Genomic DNA, 26,046 nt, shown 5'->3' with positions numbered 1-26,046 from the left:
CTAATTTTCTTTTTAGTTGATCTATCCATAGGTGTGAGTGGGGTATTGAAGTCTCCCACTATTATTGTGTTAGTTTCCCCTTTCATACTTGTTAGCATTTGCCTCACATATTGTGGTGCTCCTATGTTGGGTGCATATATATTTATAATTTTTTTATCTTCTTGGATTGATCCTTTGATCATTATGTAGTGTCCTTTGTCCTTTTTCACAGCCTTTATTTCAAAGTCTATTTTACCTGTTATGAGTATTGCTATGCCTGCTTTCTTTTGATCTCCATTTGCATGAAATATATTTTTCCAGACCTTCACTTTCAGTCTATATGTGCCCCTTGCTTTGAGGTGGGTCTCTTGTAAACAGCATATATGGGGTATTGTTTTTGCATCCATTCAGCCAGTCTTTGTCTTTTTGTTGGGCCATTCAACCCATTTACCTTTAAGGTAATAATTGATAAGTATGATCCCATTGCCATTTACTTTGTTGTTTGGGGTTTGAGTTTATACACCTTTTCTGTGTTTCCTGTCTAGAGAAGATCCTTTAGCATTTGTTGAAAAGCTGGTTTAGAGGTGCTGAATTCTGTCAGCTTTTGCTTGTCTGTAAAGCTTTTGATTTCTCCTTCATATCTGCATGAAATCCTCACTGGGTATAGTAATCTGGGTTGTAGTTTTTTTTTCTCTTTCATCACTTTAAGTATGTCTTGCCATTCCCTTCTGGCCTGAAGAGTTTCTACTGAAAGATCAGCTGTTATGCTTATGGGAATCCCCTTGTGTGTATTTGTTGTTTTTCTCTTGCTGCTTTTAATATTTGTTCTTTGTGTTTGATCTTTGTTAATCTGATTAATATGTATCTTGGGATGTTTTACCTTGGATTTATAGTGTTTGGAACTCTCTGGGTTTCTTGGACTTGGGTGGCAAATTCCTTCCCCAATTTAGGGTAGTTTTCAACTATTATCTCCTCAACTATTTCCTCATGGTCTTTCTTTTTGACTTCTTCTTCTGACACTCCTGTGTTTCAAATGTTGGGGCATTTGACATTGTCTCAGAGGTCTCTGAGGTTGTCCTTTCTTTTCATTCTTTTCTCCTCTCTGCTTCATTTACTTCCACCATTCTATCTTCTACTTCATTTATCCTATCTTCTGACTCACTTATTCTACTGTTAGTTCCCTCCAGAGTGTTTTTTTTAATCTCATTTATTAAATTGTTTATTATTGATTGACTTTTTTTAAACTTCTTCTAGCTCCTTGTTAAACATCTCTTGCATCTTCTCAATCCTTGTCTCCAGGCTATTTATCTGTAACCTCATTTTGTTTTCAAGATTTTGGATCATCTTTACTATCCTTATTCTGAATTCTTTTTCAGGTAGACTCCCTATCTCCTCCTCTTTTGTTTGGTTTGGTGGGCATTTTCATGTTCCTTTACCTGCTGAGTATTTCTCTGCTTTTTCATCTTGTTTAGACTGCTGTGTTTGGGGTGGCCTTTCCTCCTTGTGGGTGGAGTTGGATGAGTGGCTTGTCAAGGTTTCCTGGTAAGGGATGATTTTGTTGGTGTTCTGGTGGGTGGAGCTGCATTTTTTCTCTCTGGAGTGCAATGAAGTGTCCAGTAGTGATTTTTGAGATATTTATGGGTTTGGTGTGGCTTTGGGCAGCCTGTATATTAAAGCTCAGAGCTATGTTTCTATGTTGCTGGAGAATTTATGTGGCATGTCTTGCTCTGGAACTTGTTGGCTCTTGGGTGGAGCTTGGTTTCAGTATAGATATGGAGGCTTTTGGATGGAGCTCACAGTTTTTAGAAACTAAGATTTAATTAAAAACTAATAGTGAGCTAGCACATGGTTGAAAGGGAAGACAGAACACACAGAAACACATCAAGGTTTTATATGGCACTTACTAAGTGCCAGTTATTGTACTGCATGTGTTGTGTTAGATACTGTTGTGAATAAAATAGGCATGGTTCTTTGTCACCACATAATTCATAAACTGTTTATGTTTTCTTGGTTAGTTTCCTGTCCTACCCTCTGCAACAACTTGAAACCTCTGCAGTTTTAAACACCAGTCTCAAATCTCACTGATGCAACTTTACATTTTATATCAGTACAACTAAAAAACTATCAGCTCACATCTTACCTAATTTTTTCATTTGTGGAATCTATAGAATGAGGTACCCTTAACACACCTGCACATTTCATTCAAGGTCAATCTTATATTGACCCTGACCAAAAAGATTCTGCTTATCTGGGGCCTTACTTAATTACTGTCCCTTTTTTCTTCTGTATTCTATCTTCCTCTCTTCTGGCTTCATTTCTTCAATCCATAAACATGTTCAAGTTTCTCCTTTCCTCCCTCAAGGATACCCCAAGATAATATCAATATTACCACTTGATATTCTGTGAAATCATATTTCTTTGAAGATAGATTCAGCATCATTAACAAAGACAACAATTTATTGGTATCTAATCCTATTGTTGATGGAATCATGAATCTGAAAAAGTATTATTGGGAACTTTTTAATACTTATATTGCTAATTATCTCCTAGTTGTTATGTACAACAACTTTGATCTGGAGTTCCTGGATGAGAAACCATGTCTCTCTTACAGTGACAAGAACCTCATTGACCCCATGGACCAAACAGCATACTTTGGCTGTTTCACTCTCCTCTTTTTCACTCTCCTCTCTCACCTTCCTCAAGAGGCTCTTTAGTTCTTCTTCACTTTCTGCCATAAGGGTGGTGTCATCTGCAAATCTGAGGTTATTGATATTTCTCTCGACAATCTTGATTCCAACTTGTGCTTCATTTAGTCCAGCATTTCTCATGATGTACTCTGCATATTACATTAAATAAGCAGGGTGACAACATACAGACTTGAGGTACTTCTTTCCTGATTTGGATCCAGTCTGCTGTTCTATGTCCAGTTTTAATTGTTACTTCTTGGTCTGCACACAGATTTCTCAGGAGACAGGTCAGGTGGTCTGGTATTCCCATCTCTTGGCCCAAATTGTTGGGATCCACACAGCCAAAAGCTTTGGCATAGTCAATAAAGCAGAAGTATATGTTTCTCTGGAACTCTCTATAATAACCTGTTTATTGATTTATATGTCTTCAACCTTAACCTTCATAGACAGGTGTCATTCCTCCTGTCTGCCTTCTCTATGTCATCCTGACTCCTCTGTATCCTCATTCCCTGCACCAATTCCTTATTGAATTCACCATCTTGAATATCAATTTATATCTCTATCTTGTCCTCTAGAGTGTGAATTCTCAGTGAAGATATCCTATCAACGTATTTTGTTAAAATGTTTAACACAATGACTAAGCAGTATGTAAGAATTTGTTGAATGACATGAGTGATAGTTTTAAGTCTACCCTTTTTGCAGTGCATTATTTCTGAAACAAATGGAACATCAGTGTTTTTTCAACATTTTATACAGTTTGTCCAAACCAGGAAACAGTTATGTTTATGTAGGAAAATGGATAGGTTAGTCATCTAAATTCAAGTATCTACAAGACTGGGCTATTACCATAAATATCTGAAGTATCATAGTAGTAATAATAAGAAGTGGTTTATCTTGCAGCTTACTAAGGCATGCACCCTCAACCATAAAGCCTTCATACTCAACTGGAAAAAAACTGGGGACAAATAAAGCTCATATTCTCTATAATTATGGGTCCAAGCTGGTGATACCTGCTATAGATGCACTACAATAAATAACCCCTGTCATCTTAGCTCAGAAAATGGCAACTCACGGAGAAGGAAATGGCAACCCACTCCAATATCCTTGCCTGGAGAATCCCAGGGATGGGGGAGCCTAGTGGGCTGCCATCTATGGGGTTGCAAAGAGTCAGACACGACTGAAGCAACTTAGCATGCATACATGCATATAAATATATTCTACATATTATTTACAAATTGGATAGTACAAAAGATAATGTAATTTTAATAGCTTTATATTTTCTGCTCTGCTCTTTTGACAGACCCAGTGTGTCTACATACCATGCATTACACTTTTCAACTTTTCATAAAGTTTCCAATTTTTAATGATTTTATCATAGTGACATATTTTCTATCTGCAGGTTCCAATCATACTTTTGTTTCTATAAATACAGTAAATTTCCAAAAAGAGTAAGTCATTAAGATTTTTATAAGAAAAGTGATTAATTATTTTTTCTGTACTCTGATAATATGTGAGCATTGTTGTTTTTATTGTTTAGTTGATAAGTCATGTCCAACAATTTTGCAACCCCATGGACTGTAGCTGACCAGGCTCCTCTGGCCATGGGATTTCCCAGACAAGAATGCTGGGGTGGGTTGACATTCCCTACTCCAGGGGATCTTACCAACCCAGGGATTGACCTGTATCTCTTGCATTTGCAGGTGGATTCTTTACCACCAAGCCACTGGGGAAAATGGAAGCACTGAATCAAAAACATATGTGCTCCCCAGTGTTCATGGCAACATTATTTACAGTTATAGGCCATGGAGGCAACCTGGGTGTCTATCAATAGATAGATAGATAAACAGGATACAGTGTATGTATGTGGTGCAATGTCACTCACCCACAAAGGAGACTGAAGTTTTGCCATTTGCAACAAACATGGATGGATTTAGAAAATATATTGATCTGAGTAGGGTGATTCAGACACAAAGCGACAAGTACAATGTGGTTGTGTGGAATCTAAAAAATAAATCTAACTAATGAATATAATAAAATAGAAACAGACTCATGGATACAGAATACAGACAGGTGGTTGAAAATGAGACTAGGTAAGGGCAAGGAAAGGATAGAGGTTTAAGAGGTACAAGCCATTATATATGAAATAGATAAACGACAAAGACATATTATACAAAACAGGAACATAGCCAATATTTTATAATAACTATAAATTAAATATAACTTTTACAAGTTGTGAATCACTATGTTGTACACCTGAAACTTATGGAATACTCTACATAAACTGCACATCAGTAAAAATGAAAAATAAAGAATGAGTAGAGGAAGAAATTAGCAGTTCCAAAAAGAATAATTTTAACATTAGATAAATTTCTGTGACCTATATTTTCATGTACTAAGGAATAATTAATATTTCCTTCATATAAAATGTAAATGATAATAGTAACAACAATAAAATAGCAATAATAATAAATGAGGTAATATATGTGAATTTTCTTAGTAAAATGTAAAGACCTATCTAAATGAATAAGCTCTTGTCTTTTTTAATCTATCGCCTACATATCCTAGCACTTCTGTAGCAGAAAAGGCTGGGGAAAATATTCAAGGCAATAGATTTTCATAAATGCTAACAAAGTCAGCTAATTTATCAGAACCATCAGAGTGGAGAATTTGTTTATTTCTTGGGTATCTACAAATGTCATAATGACCAGCAGGTAGAACAAGTGAAACAGACTGGTTCCAAATAGAAAAAGGAGTACATCAAGGCTGTACATTGTCACCTTGCTTATTTAACTTACATGCAGAGTACATCATGAGAAACTCTGGACTGGAAGAAGCACAAGCAGGAATCAAGATTGCCGGGAGAAGTATCAATAACCTCAGATATGCAGATGACACCACCCTTATGACAGAAAGTGAAGAGAAACTAAAAAGCCTCCTGATGAAAGTGAAAGTGGAGAGTGAAAAAGTTGGCTTAAAGCTCAACATTCAGAAAATGAAGATCATGGCATCTGGTCCCATCACTTCATGAGAAATAGATGGGGAAACAGTGGAAACAGTGTCAGGCTTTCTTTTTTGGGGGGCTGCAAAATCACTGCAAATGGTGACTGCAGCCATGAAATTAAAAGACACTTACTCCTTGGAAGAAAAGTTATGGCCAATCTAGATAGCATATTGAAAAGCAGAGACATTACTTTGCCAACAAAGACCCATCTAGTCAAGGCTATGGTTTTTCCAGTGGTCATGTATGGATGTCAGAGTTGGACTGTGAAGAAAGCTGAGCACTGAAGAATTGATGCTTTTGAAGTGTGGTGTTGGAGAAGACTCTTTAGAGTCCCTTGGACTGCAAGGAGATCCAACCAGTCCATTCTGAAGGAGATCAGCCCTGGGATTTCCTTGGAAGGAATGATGCTAAAGCTCAAACTCCAGTACTTTGGCCACTTCATGCGAACAGGTGGCCAAGACTCTGATGCTGGTGGAAAAGAGGTGGAAAAGACTATGATGCTGGGAGGAATTGGGGGTAGGAGGAGAAGGGGACAACAGAGGATGAGGTGGCTGGGTGGCATCACTGACTCAATGGACACAAGTCTCAGTGAACTCTGGGAGTTGGTGATGGACAGGAAGGCCTGGCGTGCTGTTATTCATGGGGTCTCAAAGAGTCAGACACAACTGAGCCACTTAACTGAACTGAACTGAACTGAGAACAAGTGAAGCAACACATAAGCACAAAGTACTTATTATGTTTACCCTGACTAATCCATTAGAAGGAAAAATCAACAGATCTAAGCCAATATCTCCAGCATAATAATGCATTTTACGTTACAATCCTTATAAGTTTACCTATATCTGGCTCACACATTCTTCCCTAGCTCTATCTGCAAAATGTAAAGACTACTTCATTTGTTGTTCTAACTAACCATTTTAAACATTATTTGCATTGGTAAATATTAGTATAAAGAAGAGGTTTATCACCATAGCAGCTAGCAATGAGACTTGTGTAGTTCAATTTATTTTGAGACCTGTGTCCAACATGGCCTTGTTCCAACACATTCTTAAGTTACCTCACTTCTGTGATCATAGGAATATAAATATCCTTTAGCCTCCTCTTTTTTTATCTTATCTCTTTCTCCTCAATGTTTGCCTTATTGTTCTTCTTCCCCTGAAGTTACAGAGTCATCACATTCTATTTCTGATAACCAAAATTAATACATTTTCCTCCTTCAATATTAATAGATGTAATTTTTATTAATATTATCCAACAATTATTGTTGAAATATATCTATAAACATTTATGCAATATGTCTACATCATGCAATATCTAATATTAATTGTATACATAAACCTAGTAGCTAAGAAAGAAACAAATAACCTGATTACAATATAATAATAGAAAGTAATAAATTTTCTGAGAGAATATTTCAGATCATATGAAATGATAAGTTTCCTTAAAATATTGTATTTTTTTAAATTTATTGAGCCTCAGTGGCACTAGTGGTAAACAATCTGTCTATCAATGCAGGAAACACAAAAGATGTGCGTTCAATCCCTGGGTTTGGGAGATCCCATGGAGTAGAAAATGGAAACCCAGTCCAGTAATGTTGCCTGAAATTACATGGGCAGAGACGCCTGGCCAGCTATAGTCCATGGGCCACAAAGAGCTGGACATGATTGAGCACACATTATATGAGTTACAGATGTGCAACAGAGTGACTTATTTATGTACTTGTTCACTCAACAAAATATCCATTGACGAATATAAGATGACTAAGACTCCCAGGAATCTCATGGCTATTGTTAGGAATAAATAAGAAAAATAATTGTAACAAACATAGCTTAAAATGGTCAGTGTTTCAAGAGAAATGTATAGAGTAAGAAATGTATAGAGTAAGTAATGTATAGAGTAAGAAAGCACAAAAGAGGAGGGACCTCTAATTCAGCCTAAGGAAATCAGGGAAGGTTTGAAAGAAAATAAAATTTATGCATTATTAGGACTGATAATTATTCAGTTCAGTTCAGTTCAGTTCAGTCTGTCAGTTTTGTACGACTCTTTGCGGCTCCATGAATTGCAGCACTCCAGGCCTGCCTGTCCATCAAACTCCTGGAGTTCAGTCAAACTCATGTCCATCGAGTCGGTGATGGCATTCAGCCATCTCATCCTCTGTTATCCCCTTCTCCTCATGCTCCCAATCCCTACCAGCATCAGAATCTTTTCCAATGAGTCAACATTTTGCATGAGGTGGCCAAAGAGCTGGAGCTTCAGTTTAAGCATCATTCCTTCCAAGGAAATCCCAGAGCTGATCTCCTTCAGAATGGACTGGTTGGATCTCCTTGCAGTCCAAAGGACTCTCAAGAGTCTTCTTCAACACCACAGTTCAAAGCATCAATTCTTCTGCGCTCAGCTTTCTTCACAGTCCAACTATCACATCCATACATGACTACTGGAAAAACCATATCCTTTACTAGATGGAGCTTTGTTGGCAAAGTAATGTCTCTGCTTTTGAATATGCTATCTATGTTGGTCATAACGTTCCTTCCAAGGAGTTCAGTTCAGTTCAGTCTCTCAGTCGTGTCCGACTCTTTGCGACCCCATGAATCGCAGCATGCCAAGCCTCTCCGTCCATCACTAACTCTCGGAGTTCACTCAGACTCACGTTCATTGAGTCAGTGATGCCATCCAGCCATCTCATCCTCTGTCGTCCCCTTCTCCTCATGCCCCCATTCTCTCCCAGCATCAGAGTCTTTTCCAATGAGTCAACTCTTCGCATGAGGTGGCCAAAGTACTGGAGTTTCAGCTTCAGCATCAGTCCCTCCAAAGAAATCCCAGGGCTGATCTCCTTCAGAATGGACTGGTTGGATCTCCTTGCAGTCCAAGGGACTCTCTAGAGTCTTCTCCAACACCACAGTTCAAAAGCTTCAATTCTTCAGTGCTCAGCTTTCTTCACAGTGCAAATCTGACATCTATACATGACCACTGGAAAAACCACAGCCTTGACTAGACGGACATTTGTTGGCAAGGTAATGTCTCTGCTTTTGAATATGCTATCTAGGTTGGTCATAACTTTTCTTCCAAGGAGTACACGTTTTTAATTTCAGGGCTGCAGTCACCATCTGCACTGATTTTGGAGCCCCCAAAAAATAAAACCTGACACTGTTTCCACTGTTTCCCATCTATTTCCCATGAAGTGATGGGACCAGATACCACGATCTTCGTTTTCTGAATGTTGAGCTTTAAGCCAACTTTTTCACTCTCCTCTTACATTTTCATCAAGAGGCCTTTTATTTCCTCTTCACTTTCTGCCATAAGGGTGGTGTCATCTGCATGTCTGAGGTTATTGATATTTCTCCCGGCAATCTTGATTCCAGCTTATGCTTCTTCCAGCCCAGCATTTCTTATGATGTACTCTGCATAGAAGTTAAATAAGCAGGGTGACAACATAAAGCCTTGACGTTCTCCTTTTCCTATTTGGAACCAGTCTACTGTTCATGTACATTTCTAACTGTTGCTTCCTGACCTGCATAACCGTCTTTTAATTTCATGGTTGCAATCACCATCTGCAGTGATTTGGAGCCTCAGAAAATAAAGTCTGACACTGCTTCCACTGTTTCCCCATCTATTTCCCATGAAGTGATGGGACTAGATTCCATAATCTCCTTTTTCTGAATATTGAGCTTTAAGCGAACTTTTTCACTCTCCTCTTTCACTTTCACAAGAGGCCTTTTAGTTCCTCTTCACTTTCTGCCATAAGGGTGGTGTCATCTGCATATCTGGCAGTCTTGATTCCTGCTTGTGCTTCTTCCAGCCCAGCATTTCTCATGATGTACTCTGCATATAAGTTAAATAAGCAGGGTGACAATATACAGCCTTGACATATTCCTTTTCCTATTTGGAACCAGTCTCTTGTTCCACGTCCAGTTCTAACTGTTGCTTCCTGACCTGCATATACGTTTTTCAAGAGACAGGTCAGGTGGTCTGATATTCCCATCAGGCCAAAATATATCAGGGTCTATGCCAAACATAAGTCTGGATGAAATTTCTACTTTAGACCACAACATCTTAGTAACATGTATAACAAAGACTTACAGAATTATTTATAATTCTATAATATAAAGCATACATTTTAAAAACAATTATAGAGCAACACCTACGTATGTATATACTACCATGTGTAAAATAGTTATTTTGCAGGAAACTGCTGTAACAGAGGGAGATCAGACTGATGCTCTGTGATGACCTAGAGTGGTGGTGGAGAAGAGTGGATGGGAAGAAGGATAAAGAAGGAGGGGATACATTATAGTTGATTCATGCTGTTTCATGGAAGAAACCAACAAAATATTGTAAAACAGTTCAGCTCAGTTCAGTCACTCAGTCGTGTCCGACTCTTTGACCCCATAGACTGGAGCATGCCAGGCCTCCTTGTCCATCACCAACTCCCAGAGTTTGCCCAAATTCATCTCCATTGAGTCGGTGATGCCATCCAACCATCTCATCCTCTGTTGTCCCCTTCTCCTCCAGCCTTCAATCTTTCCCAGACTTGAGTCAGCCCTTCACATCAGATGGCCAAATATTGGAGTTTCAGCTTCCACATCAGTCCTGAACACTGATGACTGATGTCCTTTAGTAGGGACTAGTTGGATCTCCTTGCAGTCCAAGGGACTCTCAAGAGTCTTCTCCAATACCACAGTTCAAAAGCATCAATTGTTTGGCACTCAGCTTTCTTTATACTCCAACACTCACATCCATACATGACTACTGGGAAAACAATAGCCTTAACTAGATGCACCTTTGCTGGCAAAGTAATGTCCCTGCTTTTTTTTTAAAAAAATTTTTATATAATATTAATATGATATAGTTAATATTTTATTTATTTATTTATTTATTTATTTATTAGTTTTACTTTATTTCCCTTTAAAATACAGTATTGGTTTTGCCATACATTGACATGGATCCACCACTGGTGTACATGAGTTCCCAATCCTGAACCCCCCTCCCATCTCCCACCCCATATCATCTCTCTGGATCATCCCCATGCACCAGCCCCAAATATCCTGTATTGAACCTAGACTGGGAATTCGTTTCTTACGAGATAGTATATATGTTTCAATGCCATTCTCCCTAATCATCCCACCCTCTCCCTCTCCCTCAGAGTCTGCTTTTTAATATTCTGTGCAGGTTGGTCATAGCTTTTCTTTCAAGGAGAAAGTGTCTTAATATCATTGCTGGAGTCACCACCTGCAGTGATTTTGGAGCCCAGAATAATAAAGTCTGTCACTGTTTCCCCATTTATTTCCCCTGAAATGATGGGGCCAGATGCCATGATCTTAGTTTTCTGAATGTTGAGCTTTAAGCCAACTTGTTCACTCTCCTCTTACACTTTCATCGAGTGGCTCTTTAGTTCTTCACTTTCTGCCATAATAGTGGTGTCATCTGCATACCTAAGGTTGTTGATATTTCTCCTGGCAATCTTGATCCCAGCTTGTGCTTCATCCAGCACAGCGTTCCTCATGATGTATCCTGCATATAAGTTAAATAACCAGGTTGACAATATACAGCCTTGAAATATTCTTTTTCCTATTTGGAACCAGTCTGTTCTTCCATGTCCAGTTCTAACTGTTGCTTCCTTACCTGCATACAGATTTCTCAAAAGGCAGGTCAACTAGTCTCTTATTTCCATCTCTTGAAGAATTTTGTGCAGTTAATTGTGATCCACACAGTCAAAGGCCTTTGGCATAGTCAATAAAGCATAAATAGATGTTTTATTCTAGAACTCTATTAAGAAGAGGCAGCAAGAATACACAGAGGAAATGTACCAAAAAAAAAAAAAATCTTGTTGACCCAGATAATCACAATGGTGTGATCGCTTACCTAGAGCCAGGCATTCTGGAATGCGAAGTCAAGTGGGCCTTAGGAAGCATCACTGCGAACAAAGCTAGCTGAGGTGATGGCATTCCAGTTGAGCTATTTCAAATCCTGAAAGATGATGCTGTGAAAGTGCTGCACTCAATACTTCAGCAAATTTGGAAAACTCAGCAGTGGCCACAGGACTGGAAAAGGTCACTTTTCATTCCAATCCCAAAGAAAGTCAGTGCCAAATAATGCTCAAATTACCACACAATTGTTCTCATCTTACACGCGAGTAAAGTAATGCTCAAAATTCTCCAAGTCATGCTTCAACAGCACGTGAATCATGAACTTCCAGATGTTCAAGCTGGATTTATAAAAGGTAGAGGAACCAGAGAACAAATTGCAAATATCTGCTGGATCATCAAAAACATGGATGAGTAAAAGTAAAGCAATTATCCTCCAAACAAAAATAAATTAATTAAATAAAAAACAATTAAAAGTATTAGATATTTCAAATGTATATTGACTTTGCAGGCTTATATCTGAAAGACAGAATTGGGGAACTAAAAGCAATAATAATTTAAAACAAGAGTGGGCTGTGGAGCTTTCCTTGAGAAGATTTTAATGTAATGTCTGAATGAGAACATTATTTTAAAGACATTGCCAACAAATGGCATGAAGTTGGAGTTAAGACTACCATGTGGTACATATACACAATGGAGTATTACTCAGCCGTTAAAAAGAATTCATTTGAATCAGTTCTGATGAGATGGATGAAACTGGAGCCAATTATACAGAGTGAAGTAAGCCAGAAAGAAAAACACCAATACAGTATACTAACACATATATATGGAATTTAGGAAGATGGCAATGACGACCCTGTATGCAAGACAGGAAAAAAGACACAGATGTGTATAATGGACTTTTGGACTCAGAGGGAGAGGGAGAGGGTGGGATGATTTGGGAGAATGGGAATTCTAACATGTATACTATCATGTAAGAATTGAATCGCCAGTCCGTGTCTGACGTAGGGTGCAGCATGCTTGGGGCTGGTGCATTGGGATGACCCAGAGAGATGTTGTGGGGAGGGAGGTGGGGGGGGGGGTCATGTTTGGGAACGCATGTAAGAATTAAAGATTTTAAAATTAAAAATAAATAAATAAATAAATAATAAAATAAAAAAATAAACTAGGCTTTAGGGAAAGTACATATTTTTAGTGGCTTGCAAGAGCTCTTTAGACAAAAATAATCATAATGATGGTCTCCCATGAGAATTTTTATACAATTTCCTGCTCTCATGTAGAATTCCTATACAAAGTTATGCACTCTGAATTTTCTAAGAGTCCAGAAACTGAGAAATTCATGGATATTGCACATAACACATGCACATACACGTGCAACAGCACCACTATGGCCACCAAAAGTACAAATGCACTGACGTGCTTGGCAGTGAATGAAGTGAGTGAGTGAAGTCGCTCAGTCGTGTCTGACTCTTTGCGACCCCGTGGACTGTAACCTACCAGGCTCCTCCATCCGTGGGATTCTCCAGGCAAGAATACTGGAGTGGGTTGCTATTGTGCTTGGCAGAGTAATGGCAAATTCGCTTTGGAGAAATGTTTCTCTGAAGCTGGTTTCTGTAAATTCTCACAAACAGACTTTACTAAAATGAGCTCAGTATACAAAACTATGTAACTAGAAAGTTGACAACTCACCTTGAGCAAGCATTAGAATCCACAAAGTTCAGTTCAGTTCAGTCTCTCAGTCGTGTCTGACTCTTTGTGATCCCATGAATCACAGCACGCCAGGCCTCCCTGTCCATCACCAACTCCCAGAGTTCACTCAGACTCACATCCTTCGAGTTAGTGATGCCATCCAGCCATCTCATCCTCTGTCGTCCCCTTCTCCTCCTGTCCCCAATCCCTCCCAGCATCAGAGTCTTTTCCAATGAGTCAACTCTTCGCATGAGGTGGCCAATGTATTGGAGTTCCAGCTTCAGCATCATTCCCTCCAAAAAAATCCAGGGCTGATCTCCTTCAGAATGGACTGGTTGGATCTCCTTGCAGTCCAAGGGACTCGCAAGAGTCTTCTCCAACACCACACTTCAAAAGCATCAATTCTTCGGCACTCAGCTTTCTTCACAGTCCAACTCTCACATCCATACATGACCACTGGAAAAACTATAGCCTTGACTAGATGGAGCTTTGTTGGCAAAGTAACATCTCTGCTTTTGAATATGCTATCTAGGTTGATCATAACTTTTCTTCCAAAGAGTAAAAGTCTTTTAATTTCATGGCTGCAATCACCATCTGCAGTGATTTTGGAGCCCAAGAAAAGAAAGTCTGACACTGTTTCCACTGTTTCCCCATCTATTTCCCATGAAGTGATGGGACCAGATGCCATGATCTTCGTTTTCTGAATGTTGAGCTTTAAGCCAACTTGCTTACTCTCCATTTTCACTTTCATCAAGAGGCTTTTTAGTTCCTCTTCACTTTCTGCCATAAGGATGGTGTCATCTGCATATCTGAGGTTATTGATATTTCTCCCGGCATCTTGATTCCTGCTTGTGCTTCTTCCAGCCCAGCGTTTCTCATGATGTACTCTGCATAGAAGTTAAATAAGCAGGCTGACAATATACAGCAAAGAAGTGTTAAATTACCAAGGGTTTCAGAAATATGAGATAGAGTCTATGATATGTTTAAAATGTTTAAACACATGAGGAACTACAATATTGAATAATAAAATGTATGACAAGAACACAGTTTCTAGGATAAAATGCTTAAATATCTTTGTGTTGTTCAGATGGAATATGGATTTATTTATTAAATTTAGAATTTAACAACCAAGGCGGCAGTGTAGCCGACCCAAGCTTCTGTCTTCCCACAGAAAACAATAATTAAGGCAGTTGTCCTCAAACGAAAATAACTCTTAGAAAGCTCAGGAACTTCAGAAACACCACAGAGCAAAAATCTTAGTAGCCACACAAAAATGATAGGAGGAAAAATTTCATTTTCTCTCCATCATCCCTGCTCAGTGCCCAAAGGGGGCTCCCAACCTGAAAGAGTTCTCTTGGTCTGGTAAAGAAGAGCAGGGTGAGTGATCAGTTTCCCCAGTCTTTTAGGGAACTGCACAAAGTACCCACTGTGGATTTGCCATATCCAGAGACCAGAGATACTGAAACATCTAGGAATAATGAAGAAGGGAAGGGGTTACCAATAATAGTCATGTGCATAGATGACCTGGGTTCCAGGAGCCTGTTTGTTACAGGATCACAGTAGGCTTCATGACTAAGGATCTCAACAGCCCTTAAAGACTTTGCAGACCAGCACAACTTTTGTCACTAGACCCCAGAAAGCTAGTCTACAGCAGACCCAAGCAGATTTCTCTGCTGACGAAACCAATTAGAACAACCATCACAGAGTCCCTGTATATTTCATGGCTGAAATTTTTGTCCTGCACATTTTCACATTAACAGATGCCAGTTGCTTGATTCCCTTGCTGCTTTCTTTCTTCCTCTTTTGCCAACCCCAAGATCTGTACTAGCATTCAGACCCAGCCTGTGCAGTTACATGCATGCAGGATGCCAGCCTGGATCCCTATAGCCAACTCCCACTGCTGTGTTCACACCCATTATTAGCTCCTATAGCCATATAAGTGTCCACCAAAAGCCAAGGTCCCAATTCCTGCTGTGGGCTCAGATCTGGCCCTGACCTTTCTCACTGGCCTGCACTGCAGTTGGTTACCTACAGCTTGTCCTAGTAGGACAGCTTGTCCAACAACCTGCACAATCCTTGCCCTGATTCCCATCACCAGCTGCCACCCCATCACGCATGCACTTGCAGTTAGCCCATGCTGTCACATGACTACATGCGAACAACCTGGGCTTCCAAAACTGCTAGTGTTCTTGCAGCTAGCTCTGGATCCTGCTTCCAGACTCAGCTCTCACTACTGTATGTGCTTATGCAGCCAGCCAAGGATATGAACGCCGTTGGTTCTAGTCACCACTGTCACCTTCCCTTGACCCTTGCTACTGGATCTGAAGATGCTGTGAGAACCCCAGTAACCTTAGTGGCCACTGTGCAATCACCCCCACAGCTATTACTAAGGACCATGCAGTTTTCAATGTCATAGACCCCAGCTGCCTGAGCTGATGAGGGAAACATGACAGCACAAAAGGAACACAGTAAATATCCAGTAATTGACCACAAGAAAATGATGATCCATGAATTGCCTGACAAAGAATGCAAAATAATTTTCTAAGGGTTCTCAACCACAGGAGGAGACAGATAAGCAATTTAAAGAATTCAGGAAAGCAATACCAAGAAATGAGTTCAAAAACAAAAGTAGAAATAGAAAATATAAAAAGAACTAAATAGGAACCTTGGAGCTCAGAAAATATCATGACTCACTGGAGGACTCAATAGAAAGTTTCAACAGCAAGCTCAACCAACAAGAGGAAGAATCAGTGAGCCTGAAGACACACTACTTGTAAATATCCAATTGGACTAACATTTTTAAAAAAGGAGGAAAGAAAGAAAATGAAGAAAACCTATAAGACTTATGAGATACCATAAGATAAACAGTCTATGAATTATGGGATTTCTGGAAGAAGAGAAGAAAATAGGAACTGAAAACTTACTTAAAAAATAATGATTGAAAATTTCCCAGATCAAGGACAAGATTGGGACATTCAAGATCATTCAAGATCACAGGTCACTAAATTCAACTTGAAGGTGTCCTATCCTTTCACCTATTTATTGTATTTTCTCCCTTCTTTTTTGATATCTTGAAATGTCTGTACTGTCATTGCTCTCAGTTCTTTTTCAGATAGGTTGCCTGTTTTCTTTTCACTAATTCCGTCTTAGAATTTTTTACCTTGCTCCTCCATCTGTAACATATACTTTCGTCCCTTCGTTTTTTTGGATAGGTAGGATTGTGTTTCTGTCTTAATAGTTGTTTGGCCTGAGGTTTCTAGGAGTGGGATTTGCAGGCAGTTGGGTAGAGCTGAGTCTTTGTGTTAAGATGTGAACCTCTAGGATATCTCACTCAGATTACTATTCCCAGGGTCCTGACATACTTTGTCACTCCAGCAGTTTGGATTCAGTACTACCACCTCAGGGGCTCAGGAATGATTTCTGCACTGTAAACTGGGATCCCACAAGTTGTGGAGTGTGGAAAAGCAAAAAAAAAAAAAAAAAAAAAGAGAGAGAGAGAGAGAGTGAGAGAGAAAAGAAAGGAGCGTCAACATATATACACTATTATGTATAAGATGGATAGCTGTTGAGAAGCTGCTGTGTAGCACAGGGAGTCCAATCTGGCACTCTGTGATGACCTGGAGCAATGAGATGGGGGAAGGGAAGGGAGGCTTTGGAAGGAAGGATGTATGTATACTTATGATGTACATGTAGGTATACGTATGTATACTTTGTGTTGCTGTATGGCAGAAACCAACACAACATTGTAAAATATATTTTAGAAAAAATAAAAATAAAAGACTTGAATAGGCATTTCTCTAAAGACAAATTGATACATGAAAATATGCTCAACATTAGAGAAATCAATCAATCTGGGAAATGCAAATCAAAAGCACAATGTGATATCACTTCATACCTGTTAGAATGGCTATTATCAATAAGACAAATGATAATTGTGTAAAAAGTAAAACTATAGAAGATGTGGAGAAAAAGGAACACTCAGACTTTGTGGGGGGCAGGGAGGATACAAATTGGTATAGCCACTATAGATAACAGCATAGAGGCATTTTCAAAAATTAAAATAGTACGACCATATGATTCATTAATGTCACTTTTGGGTGTATATCTGAAGGGAATGAAATCACTATCTCAAAGAGATATCTACACAGCCATGTTAACTGCAGCATTTGTACATGCTTATTATACAGTGGCCAATGTAAGGAAACAAACTAAGTGTTCACTCTAGGGTGAATAAATAATATAGATATATAATATTTTTATGAAATTTTATGAATTGATGCAAAAGTATAATTTTTAGCACCAAAGTGAAAGCCAGTATCTTAGATTTGAGTTCCAAATCTCTTCAACATTTTTTTTCGGTAAAGTGTATAATAAAAATTAATTGAACCAGATTACTGGATTACTTAGTACATAAAAATTGAGAGTGGGCCAACTTGCATGAAAAATCCACTTGATTTTACATGAAAATCAAAGGAACAGGAAAGTATGAAATAAGAAATTTACTTAGTAACTCCAAGCTATATGCCAAATTATTAATACTTACATAAATATATCCAAATTTTGGTGGAACTTTCATGAGGTTAAGGTCCAGTCCAGCAACACTTTTATTAGGTGTTTTAAATTAAAGAACTTTATAGAGTTCAAATTGAAAATATCCATGTTAAGCTATGATGTTTCTCATAACTTCCAGGAAAATTATAGCGAGTTATTTTGTCAGAACAAGCTTTCTAGGTTAGTGAATCTACTCAATTAATCAAATTCTAGTTCCTAATGAATACAGATTAGAATTGAATATTCTTTCTTGGTAGAATTTCTTTATAAACCCTAATGCAAACATTCATGAAAATAATTGGTATTTGTTATGCAGAATCTGAATACGTGGTTTTTGATGAACTCTGGTATTTTACTCTCTAATCCTTTTGTGCTCATACTAAACACTACAACACAAATATAGAAAATTTGTGTTCATAAGATCAGCCAGTTACTAATTGCCTCATATATACTCATAAGATGATAGACTTACATGCATGCTCATTTGCTCAGTCCTGTTCGACTCTTTGAGAACTCATGCACTGTGGACCACCAGGCTTCTCTGTCCATAGATTGTTCAGAGAAAGAATACTGGAGTGGATTACAATTTTCTTTCTTTCTGTTTTTTTGAAGATTATGAAATTGTTTTACTTCAGACAAAAGGAAGAAATTTTTTAAACATTTTCACATTTAGATGTGTTTTTCTCACATTAACCAGGATTGTCTTTTTTTTTTCCCCTGCAAAAATAAGGGGAAACAACAGTGGTAAGGTTTCACTAAATATGCAAAAGCAAAAAGATTATGGAGGGGGTATTAAAACATGTTTACATAATATTTGAGACAATAAAGGATGTAAATATTTGAGAAAAGCAATAAAAATACATGATTTTTCAAGGTAGCTTTGGTCAGTGTTTTTTTAAATTATGGATTTATTTATTATTTTTGGCTATGCTGGGTCTTTGTTGCTGTATATGGGCTTTTCTCTAGTTGTGGTAAGCAGGAACTTTTCATTTCGTTGTCTTCTCTTGTTGCAAAGCAGGGACTCTAGGGCACATGGGCCCAGAATTTTTGGCACATGGGCTAAGTAGTTGTGGCTCTTGAGCTTACAATTTTCTACTCCAGGGGATCTTTTCGACACAAGGATCAACTTGTCCACATCTCTTGCGTTTCCTGCATTGGCAGGTGGATTCTTTACCACTGAGCCACCTGGGAAGTCCAGTCTTATATACCTTATCTCATATGATCCTTGACATTTTATATACTCATTGTTGCGGTTGTTCAGTTGCTCAATCATGCCTGACTATTTGCAACCCCACAGACTACAGCATGCCAGGCTTCCCTGTCCTTCACTATCTCCTGGAGCTTGCTCAAACTCATGCCCATGGAATCAGTGATACCATCCAACCATCTCACCCTCTGTCATCCACTGCTACTCCTGTCTTCTATCTTTCCCAGCATTAGGGTCTTTTCTAATGAGTCAACACTTCACATCACGTGGCCAAAGCACTGGAGCTTCAGTTTCAGCATCAGTACTTCCATTGAGTGAGTATTCAGGACTGATTTCCTTTAGGATTGATCTCCATGCAGTCCAAGGTACTCTCAAGAGTCTTCAACCACAGTTCAAAAGCATCAATTCTAGGTGCTCAGCTTTCTTTGTGGTCGAACTCTCACGTCCATACATGATTTCTGGAAAAAACATAGCCTTGACTAGATGGACCTTTGCTGCAAAGTAATGTCTTTGCTTTTCAATATACTGTCTAGATTTGTCACAACTTTTTTTTCAAGGAGCAAGTGTCCTTTAAATTCATGGCTGCAGTCACCATCTGCAGTGATTTTGGAGCCCAAGAAAATACAGTCTCTAATTGTTTCCATTGTTTTCCCATCTATTTCCCATGAAGTGATGGGACCGGATGTCATGATCTTAGTTTTTTGAATGTTGAGTTTTAAGCCAGACATTTTAACTCTCCTCTTTCACCTTCATCAAGATGCTCTTTAGTTCTCCTTTGCTTTCTGCCATAAGAGTGGTGTCATATTCATATCTGAGGTTACTGATATTTCTCCATGCAATCTTGATTCCAGCTTGTGCTTCATCCAGCCCAGAATTTTACATGATATACTCTTCATATAAGTTAAATAACCAGAGTGACAATATACAGCCTTGGCATACTCCTTTCCCAATTTGGAACCAGTCTGTTGTTCCATGTCCAGTTCTAACTGTTGCTTCTTAACCTGAGTACAGGTTTCTCAGGAGGTAGGTAAAGTTGCCTGATATTCCCATTTCTTTAACATTTGTCCACAGTCTGTTGTGATCTACACAGTCAAAGGCTTTAGTGTAGTCAATGAAATAGAAATAAATGTTTTCCTGGAATTCTCTTGACTTTTCTATGATCCAACTGATATTGGAAATTTGGACTCTGGTTACTCTGCCTTTTCTAAATGCACCTTGAACATACGAAAGTTTTCAGTTCACACACTGTTGAAGCCTAGCTAGAAGAATTTTGAGCATTACTTTGCTAGCATATGAAATGAGAGCAGTTGTGCGGTAGTCTGAACATTCTTTGACATTGCCCTTCTTTGGGACTGGAGTGAAAACTGACCTGTTTCTGTCCTGTGGCCAGTGCTGAGTTTTCCAAATTCCCTGGCATACTGAACGCAGCACATTCACAGCATCATCCTTTTAGGATTTAAATAGCTCAGCTGGAATTCAATAACCTCCACCAGCTTTTTTTGTAGTGATGCTTCCTAAGGCCCACTTGACTTCACACTCCAAAATATCTGGCTCTAGGTGAGTGATCACACTATCATGATTATATGGTCTTTATGATCTTTTCTGCATAGCTCTTCTGTGTATCCTTGACACCTCTTCTTAATATCTTCTACTTCTGTTAGGTCCATACCGTTTCTGTCCTTTATTGTACCCATCTTGCTTTAAATATTCCCTTGGTATCTCTAATTTTCTTGAAAACCTCTCTAGTCTTTCCTATTCTATTTTTTCCCTCTATTTCTTTGCATTTATCATGTAGGAAGACTTTCTTATCTCTCCTTCCTTTTCTTTGGAACTCTGCATTCAGATGGTTATATCTTTCCATTTCTCCTCTGTCTTTCACTTCTCTCTCTCTCTCTCTCTTTTTTTTTTTTTCCAGCTATTTGTAAGGCCTCCTCAGACAACCATTTTGTCTTTTTGCATTTCTTTTTCTTGGGGATGGCTTTAATCACCACCTTCTGTACAATGTTATGAACCTCTATCCATAAATCTTCAGGCACTCCATCTATCAGATCTAATCCCTTGAATCTATTTGTCACTTTCACTGTATAATCATATGGGATTTGATTTAGGTCATACCTGGATGGCCTATTAAGTTCCCCTACTTTCTTAAATTTAAGTCTGAATTTTGCAATAAGAAGTTCATGATTTGAGCCACAATAAACATCTGAATTTTTTTTTTCTGACTGTATAGAGCTTCTCCTTCTTCAACTGCAAAGAATATAGTCAATCTGATTTCAGTACCGACCATTTGGTGTTGTCCTTATGCAGAGTCAGCTCTTGTGTTGTTGGAAGAGGGGGTTTGTTATGACCAGTCCAAGGTATTCTCTTGGCAAAAGTCCATTAGCTTTTGCCCTGCTTCATTTTTCACTCTAAGACCAAACTTGCCTGTCACTCCAGGTATCTCTTGACTTCCTACTTTTACACTGTGGTCCCTATGATGAAAAGGACATCTGTTTTGGGTGTTATTTCTGGAAGGTCCTGTATATCTTCATAAAACCATTCGACTTCAGCTCCTGTTCATTAATGTTTTGGGGCATAGACATGTAAACTGTGATATTGAATAATTTGCCTTGAAAATGAACAGAGATCATTCTGTTGTTTTTGAGATTACACCCAAGTACTGCTGCAGCCAAGCCCCTGTCCCCTGGCATGTCACTGCTGAACTGTGCCTCCACAGAAGATACTCATATACTCAAAGGCAGATCTGGCTCAGTCTCTTGTTTATGTCACTTCTCCATTTCCTGGGTCCTGTTGCACAGAACAAATTGTTTGCACCCTCTGAGAGTCACTGGTGGGTCTGTGATGTGATTTTAAACACAATTGCACCCCTCCTACTGTCTTGTCTGGGCTTCTCCTTTGCCCAATGTCAGTTCTATCTAGTCTTATTTGGATGAGCATAGACTGTGGTCCCTTAGTTGGGCTTTAATTTTTGTGGAACATGCATGTATCTCTTGGAGAACATCATCTAAAGAAAATCAATAGCACTTTTAATTGCTACCCTCTTCTGATTTAATTAAATCTCTTAGACTCCATGCCCAATTTCAAGACACACAATAGAAAAGAATAAAAGAAACATTTCCAGATTTTATTAATTTATCTTATATAATTATTCTTCATAATTTCCTAAATCCCAGATATAGAACATAGATACAAATGTTATCAGGATTGCTATTTTTTTTCAAGAGCCTATTACTGCAAGTTTCTTATATTTCACAAGGAATTATCCCACTATCCAACATTCTAGGCTTCTTAATGAATTTATCAGTTAAATCTGTAAGTAAATCTTTCTATAACTTAAAAAGTTCTTAAGCTAGCTATATGAACCCAGAAGAAATAGGCCTTTAGCTATATGTGATTAACTGTAAGAATTTGGAATTCAAACATTCTTGATTTACTGTATATATAAAAAAGAGTATCCTTTAATGCAGGTCTGTATCCATTAAATTTTAATTTAAAAGTCATCCAAGTTTGAAAGCAGTCATATCAAAAGAGGGATCAGAATATGATTTTGCAAGAATCTTGAGAAAAGTTTTTTGGTTTTTTGGGTTTTTTTCTCTTTATGAATTGGTGTTCTTGTCCTTGTGACAACTGAGAGCATGGGAAAGAAAGGTCAAGACGAGCCTGTGCACTTATTTACCTGAAGTTCTTTTAAATACTTCAGGAAAACTTGGTTCCATTGGGTTTGAGAATTGCTTCCAGCTAGAAGCTACACAGTAGCTCAGCTAGTGAAGAATCTGCCTGCAATGCAGAGACCCCGGTCCTATTCCTGGGTTAGGAAGATCCCCTGGAGAAGGGATAGGCTACCTACTCCAGTATTCTTGGGCTTCCCTGGTGTCTCAGATGGTTAAAGAATCTGCCTATAGTGTGGGTAGACCTAGATTCTATCCCTGGGTTAGGAAGATCCCCTGGAGGAGAGCATGGCAACCCACTCCAGTATTCTTGCCTGGAGAATCCCCATGGAAAGAGGAGCCCTGGTGGACGGCAGTCGATGCGGTCACACACGACTGAGCGGCTAAGCATGCACATGCACAGAAACTACACAACTGGCCACAATTCCACTAACCTTCTAGGATAGCACAATAGTGACTTTTCAGATAGAATAACCTCTTGTTTTCAAATGTAAATCAAGAGAACTCTAAAGTTGTGGTAAAAACTGAAACCTACCTTGCTAAAGAAAAAAAAAAATGTAATAATTTAGACTAAGTAGCAAAAGCAATCTAATTCAAAATAGAAAAGACAAATAAATGCATATAGTTTAAGAAGGATACCACTGCTGCTACTGCTACTGCTGCTAAGCTGCTTCAGTCTTGTCCGACTCTGTGTGACCCCATAGACTGCAGCCCACCAGGCTCCCCCGTCCCTGGGATTCTCTAGGCAAGAACACTGGAGTGGGTTGCCATTACCTTTTCCAATGCATGAAAGTTAAAAGTGAAAGTGAAGTCACTCAGTCCTGTCCGACTCTTAGAGACCCCATGGACTGCAGCCCACCAGGCTCCTCCGTCCATGGGATCTTCCAGGCAAGGGTACTGGAGTGAGGTGCCATTGCCTTCTCCGATGAATAGACCACAGACAGCAGGTTCCTGTAGGTCTCCAGCATCACGTCCCTGTAATTGAAATGCTCCTCTAATTAATAATCAGATATTTTTAACTATAATATCATATTTTTGCATATAATAAAACATACAGAGAAAATTGGGATTTGCCATACTTAAAAATTTCTAGCATAGGATTTGTCACATTATCATGGAGAGCTATATATTATTTGATTTTAGTCAAATTTTCCTTAATTTAAATTGGTTTCTTGAGTAAACCTCTTGTTATCTCATTCACTGTAGGGCACTAAGTACAGCCTCAAGAGTTCATTAATTATTTATATGACTGATTGCACACTTCACTTTTTCTCTTTCCTCACATTATATTCCTGACATATCAATGATTTAGAAGTTTTTTTCATAAATTGTAGATGTGGAGTCAACAATTTTAAAGTGTGCTAACAGTTTTTTTTCTTCTTCTTCTTCTGTTTTAGTCTGTTCCCAGTATTCCAGAGGAGTATTTGCCATTTTTGGACTCTATGATAAGAGGTCAGTACATACCTTGACCTCATTCTGCAGCGCCTTGCATATCTCCCTCATCACACCAAGTTTTCCTACTGAGGGGGAGAGCCAGTTTGTGCTGCAGTTAAGGCCTTCCTTAAGAGGAGCCCTCTTAAGTCTGCTGGATCACTATGAATGGAACTGTTTTGTATTCCTGTATGACACAGACAGGGGTAAGTTGAAATTCCACATTTACATAAGTAAAACTCTAATTTTCAGTTTAAATGGCTTTGTATCACTTGTGTGACTTAGCAATATATTTTGATCCCTAATATGGCTTAAATGAGAAAATGGTCAATACGAATTCTTACTGTTTTTATCTTGACTCTGGGGAAAATTTTCTAATTAAATGAACTTCAAATTCACAAGGTCACTCATGCAATATCTACTCTGTTACTTAGTTGAAGTTGAAATATATATATATATATATACATATATATATATATATTTTAATTTCCATGATGATATTTCAAGTGCAGTCATAAAATAAATGTTTTTTTACCTCAAATGCATATCCCTTAATATTTCAGAAGATTTTAAAACAGTATCAGGTTGGGTTAAATGTGTAATTGAGGGGTCATGACAATGAGAATAAAGATTTGGTGGTAAGGCCTCTGCTTGCTGGCAACCTTTCACTTTATCTTTTTCTATATGTCTATATAGATTAATAAGTGATACAATATGATCCTTGTATTGGATAAATAAGATAGATAACATTGAATGGGGAACAGGTGTACACCCGTGGTGGATTCATGTTGATGTATGGCAAAACCAATACAATATTGTAAAGTAATTAGCCTCCAATTAAAATAAATAAATTTATATATTTTTTAATTTATTTCAATACATACAATTTTGTACAATGTTGAAATATTTTTACTTTATTTGGAGATATATCTTAAAGAATTCCAATTTTTGCTCAGTTTTGCTCTTTATTTGGTGACCAAAATCATAGCAATATATTATGTTTCAAAACAAACATCAAGGAAGCACCTGTAGGGATTTGTCCAGTCGTTTTTTCTTAAAGCATAAGATTTATGAGCAAAGAAGTTATAGTAAAAGTTCAACCAGGCAACATTTTAGGAACATGCTTGAGTAAGTCTATCTGTACAATGAATTTAAAATAAATGCAAAAATAATAAGCAAGCAAAATAAGTCATGTAATATATAATTATCTTCAAATTCCAAATATTCAGAATCTTATATTCAGAGATGAAAATTCATTAAATGAACTCATTTCTCATTAAAATTTGCATATTTAATGATATTTAATTTACACACCAATGATAGCCCTTTGTTTAAATTGGCATTCTTGGTAAATTTACCACTTGGAAACAAGCTCAGAAAATTTAATATCATCAGTGTATTTTCTTCAGTATTGTAGCATACGTTAATTCTCACTTGGAAATTTGGGAGCATATCTATATTTCATGATGTCATTTTCCAATAACTGGCAATTCAAAGCATCCTAGAAGATGAATTACACACTAAAAAAATTACCACTCTGTTCATTTCTAATATTTAGAATTATCCTTAAGCAAAAAGACACTGAAAATGGAATCATAATGCAAATTAAAACAACGATGAGATACTACTATATATCTATCAGAATGGCCAAAATTCAGATCGCTGACAACATCAAACGATGATTAGGACATGGAGAAACAAGAACTCTCCTTCATTGTTGGTGGGAACACAAAGTGGTATAGCTACTGTAGAAGACAATTTGACGATTCCTTACAAAATTGAATTTATTCCTACTATATGATCCAGCAGCCATGATCCTTAATATTTTCATCCAAATCATAGAAAAATCTTCACACAGATGTTTATAACAGTTTTATTCATAATAGCCACAACTTAGAAGCAACCAAGATGCCTTTCACTAGGGGAAGAGAAGGTTAAACTGTGGTTGCTGTTCAGTCATCAAGTCGTGTTG

At 38.0% G+C, this 26,046-nt stretch overlaps 1 protein-coding gene across 10 annotated transcripts in view; it reads left to right on the top strand.

Moving 5' to 3' along the window:
* Positions 1 to 26,046, top strand: part of GRIA4 (glutamate ionotropic receptor AMPA type subunit 4) — a 668,265-nt gene that overhangs the window by 218,413 nt on the left and 423,806 nt on the right. For all 10 annotated transcript variants that reach the window (XM_027979123.3, XM_060399629.1, XM_027979122.3 and 7 more), the window contains one exon: positions 24,041 to 24,280. In XM_027979123.3, the coding sequence (XP_027834924.1) occupies positions 24,041 to 24,280 (240 nt within the window). The remainder of the gene's footprint in view (positions 1 to 24,040; positions 24,281 to 26,046) is intronic.

Source organism: Ovis aries, chromosome 15 (genome assembly GCF_016772045.2).
Source record: "Ovis aries strain OAR_USU_Benz2616 breed Rambouillet chromosome 15, ARS-UI_Ramb_v3.0, whole genome shotgun sequence".
In the NCBI taxonomy this organism is placed as follows: Eukaryota; Metazoa; Chordata; class Mammalia; order Artiodactyla; family Bovidae; genus Ovis; species Ovis aries.
The sequence above is the reverse complement of the archived record's forward strand: the minus strand, read 5'-3'. Positions and strand labels throughout refer to the sequence as shown.